At 57.4% G+C, this 2,352-nt stretch overlaps 1 protein-coding gene across 1 annotated transcript; it reads left to right on the top strand.

The window, feature by feature from the left end:
• The first annotated feature begins 74 nt into the window (after positions 1–74).
• On the top strand, positions 75–2,220 carry LOC113217487 (facilitated trehalose transporter Tret1). The gene is made up of 4 exons (XM_052277147.1): positions 75–232; positions 336–820; positions 906–1,436; positions 1,516–2,220. The coding sequence occupies exons 2-4, from the start codon at positions 341–343 to the stop codon at positions 1,753–1,755; spliced, it is 1,251 nt and encodes a 416-aa protein (XP_052133107.1). The 5' UTR covers positions 75–232; positions 336–340; the 3' UTR covers positions 1,756–2,220.
• The last annotated feature ends 132 nt before the right edge of the window (positions 2,221–2,352 follow it).

The raw sequence follows: 2,352 nt of genomic DNA on the forward strand, positions 1-2,352 counted from the left end.
ACAGTGTTTCGTGAGATATCGCGAAGCCTGTTACGCCAGACGTGGTCTGGCGTATCTACCTTGTAGTGGAAATACCTCAACATTTAGCTAAACTTCCTTGCCCACCCAGCCACCCTCGGAGCTCTGTGCGCGGGTACCTTTTTCTCATGGACCTCCGCCGTCGGGAAGCTGCCGATCGCGGATGAGACCTTCTCCTGGATCGGATCCGCTCTCCCGCTCGGCGCCTTCGCCGGTAAGTGGACGGCGGTGGACGGGGTGTGCCCGTTTGGGACGTCCTGCGTCCTGCAGGCCACTGGGCTGACCGAGGGACTAACGCAATAAACGCTCCTCCCCAGGCTGCATGGTGGCGGGTATGGCGGCTGACCGGCTCGGACGGCAGCGCACGCTGCTGCTCATGGCCCTGCCCATGCTGGTGGCGTGGGGCATGCTCTCCGTGAGCTCCTCGGTGGCCTGCCTCCTGCTGGGCCGCACGCTGGCGGGCCTGGCCGTCGGCGTGGTGTCCGTGTCGGCGGGCATCTACGTGTCGGAGGTGGCCGAGCCCTCGGTGCGCGGCACCCTGGGCTCCTTCTTCCAGCTGCAGATCACCGTCGGCATCCTGCTCGGCTTCGTCGCCGGCCTGCTCAACGACCCCGCGCACCTCGCCTACGTCTGCATGGCCCTGCCCGTGCTCTTCGCCGCGCTCTTCTGGCGCATGCCCGAGTCCCCCGTGTTCCTGCTGACCCGCGGCCAGTCCAAGGCCGCCCGCGACTCCCTGCACTGGCTGCGAGGCCCCGACTACGACGTCAGCGACGAGATTGCCACGATCAGGCACTCTATCCTGGTTAGCGTCCGTGGAAATGTTTTCCCTGCATTTTCGTGAGCATGCGCGACATCGCTTTACTCACGTATTTTGTTTCGTCCCCCAGACGGCCGAGCAGAGCAAGGCCTCCGTCAAGGACTTGTTCGCCACGCGTGCAGGCGCCCGGGGCATGATCGTCGCCCTGGGTCTGATGGCCGCCCAGCAGCTCTCCGGCATCAACGCCGTCATCTTCTACACCGCCAAGATCTTCCAGAGCTCCGGGTCCTCCATGAGCGAGGCGGAGTGCTCCATCGTCGTCGGCATCGTCCAGGTGGCGTCCACGTTCGTGTCCATGCTGCTGGCCGACTCTGCCGGGCGCCGGGTGCTGCTGCTGCTCTCCAGCGGCGTCATGACCATCTGCTTGTCCATGCTGGGCGTGTACTTCCACCTCAGCGAGGCGGGCCACGACATGGACGGTATCACGTGGCTGCCCCTGGCGACCGTGGCCGTGTTCATCGTCATGTTCTCGCTCGGCCTCGGGCCACTGCCCTGGTGCGTCGTCAGCGAGATCTTCTCCCCCAGCATCAAGGGCGCGGCGTCCTCAGTCGCCTGTGGCGCCAACTGGTTCATGGCCTTCCTCGTCACCAAGTTCTTCTTGGTAAGTATGGTTGCGTTCAGTATTCTTTTCCTCTTCGAGTATTGGCGCGGTGTTTGATTTTGCTGTCTTCCCCCTTCAGAACCTGGTGTCCGTAGTAAACCAGAGTGGAGCGTTCTTCGTCTTCTCTGGCATCGCGGCTCTCGGCACGCTTTTCATCGCCCTCCTGGTGCCGGAGACCAAGGGCAAAAGCCTGGACGAGATCCTCGCCGAGCTGACGGGCATTAAGAGCTTCCCCGGATCCGATATTGAGGCTACGCCATCCTCCATTGAGGAGGAGGAAGAGGACGAGGAAATCAATAGGAGACCATTCCCCCTCTGAGGAAGACGAACAAGTGGGCTGAACGATGTCTCCTGCCTTCCTCTGGCACTAGTGGAGATAAAATTTCATCGTAGTCTGAAGAAAATGGGGAAAATGTTGACTGGTGTTAGGGATACCCTACTGCCTTTGTCGCCTCCCGACTATGGGCCCTCGACATTTCGTGAAATACGAAAATAGTGTTCAGACTCTGGTCCATTCGGCGGCGACATTCTACAACACATGCTAGTCAAATGTCCGAGGCAGTACTTACGCCAGGAACACGATAACCACATTATTTTTTTATGTTTTTGCCAATACTTAAAATGCTGCTTATAAATTACATGTATTATAATAGTGGATAAGCGGCAGCAAGAAAATTAATTGAAACTGCTTCAAAGATCGGAGTGTGAGTGAATGTGCGTGAGTGTGCGTGCGTGTATGTGTGTGAAGTGCATGGATGTATGTGGAAGTTTGCAGACAAATTAAGGAGTGATGAGCTTTGCTAACACTAGCAAAATCTATTTATAGCTGAGCTTCATGGAGGAAGTTGAACTGACTAGAATATTATGTATGTATAACTACAGTGTTTTGTAATCAGCTTCAAATTTATTCAATAGT

Source organism: Frankliniella occidentalis, unplaced genomic scaffold, assembly GCF_000697945.3.
Source record: "Frankliniella occidentalis isolate FOCC.00 unplaced genomic scaffold, Focc_3.1 Scaffold5899, whole genome shotgun sequence".
NCBI classification, from domain to species: Eukaryota; Metazoa; Arthropoda; class Insecta; order Thysanoptera; family Thripidae; genus Frankliniella; species Frankliniella occidentalis.

Excerpts from the sequence above, each read along its gene's own strand:
- LOC113217487 (XM_052277147.1), top strand. The coding sequence starts at position 341 with ATGGTGGCGGGTATGGCGGCTGACCGGCTCGGACGGCAGCGCACGCTG. Across the intron at positions 821-905 it reads CGATCAGGCACTCTATCCTG|ACGGCCGAGCAGAGCAAGGC; the intron begins GTTAGCGTCCGT and ends TTCGTCCCCCAG. Across the intron at positions 1,437-1,515 it reads TCGTCACCAAGTTCTTCTTG|AACCTGGTGTCCGTAGTAAA; the intron begins GTAAGTATGGTT and ends TTCCCCCTTCAG.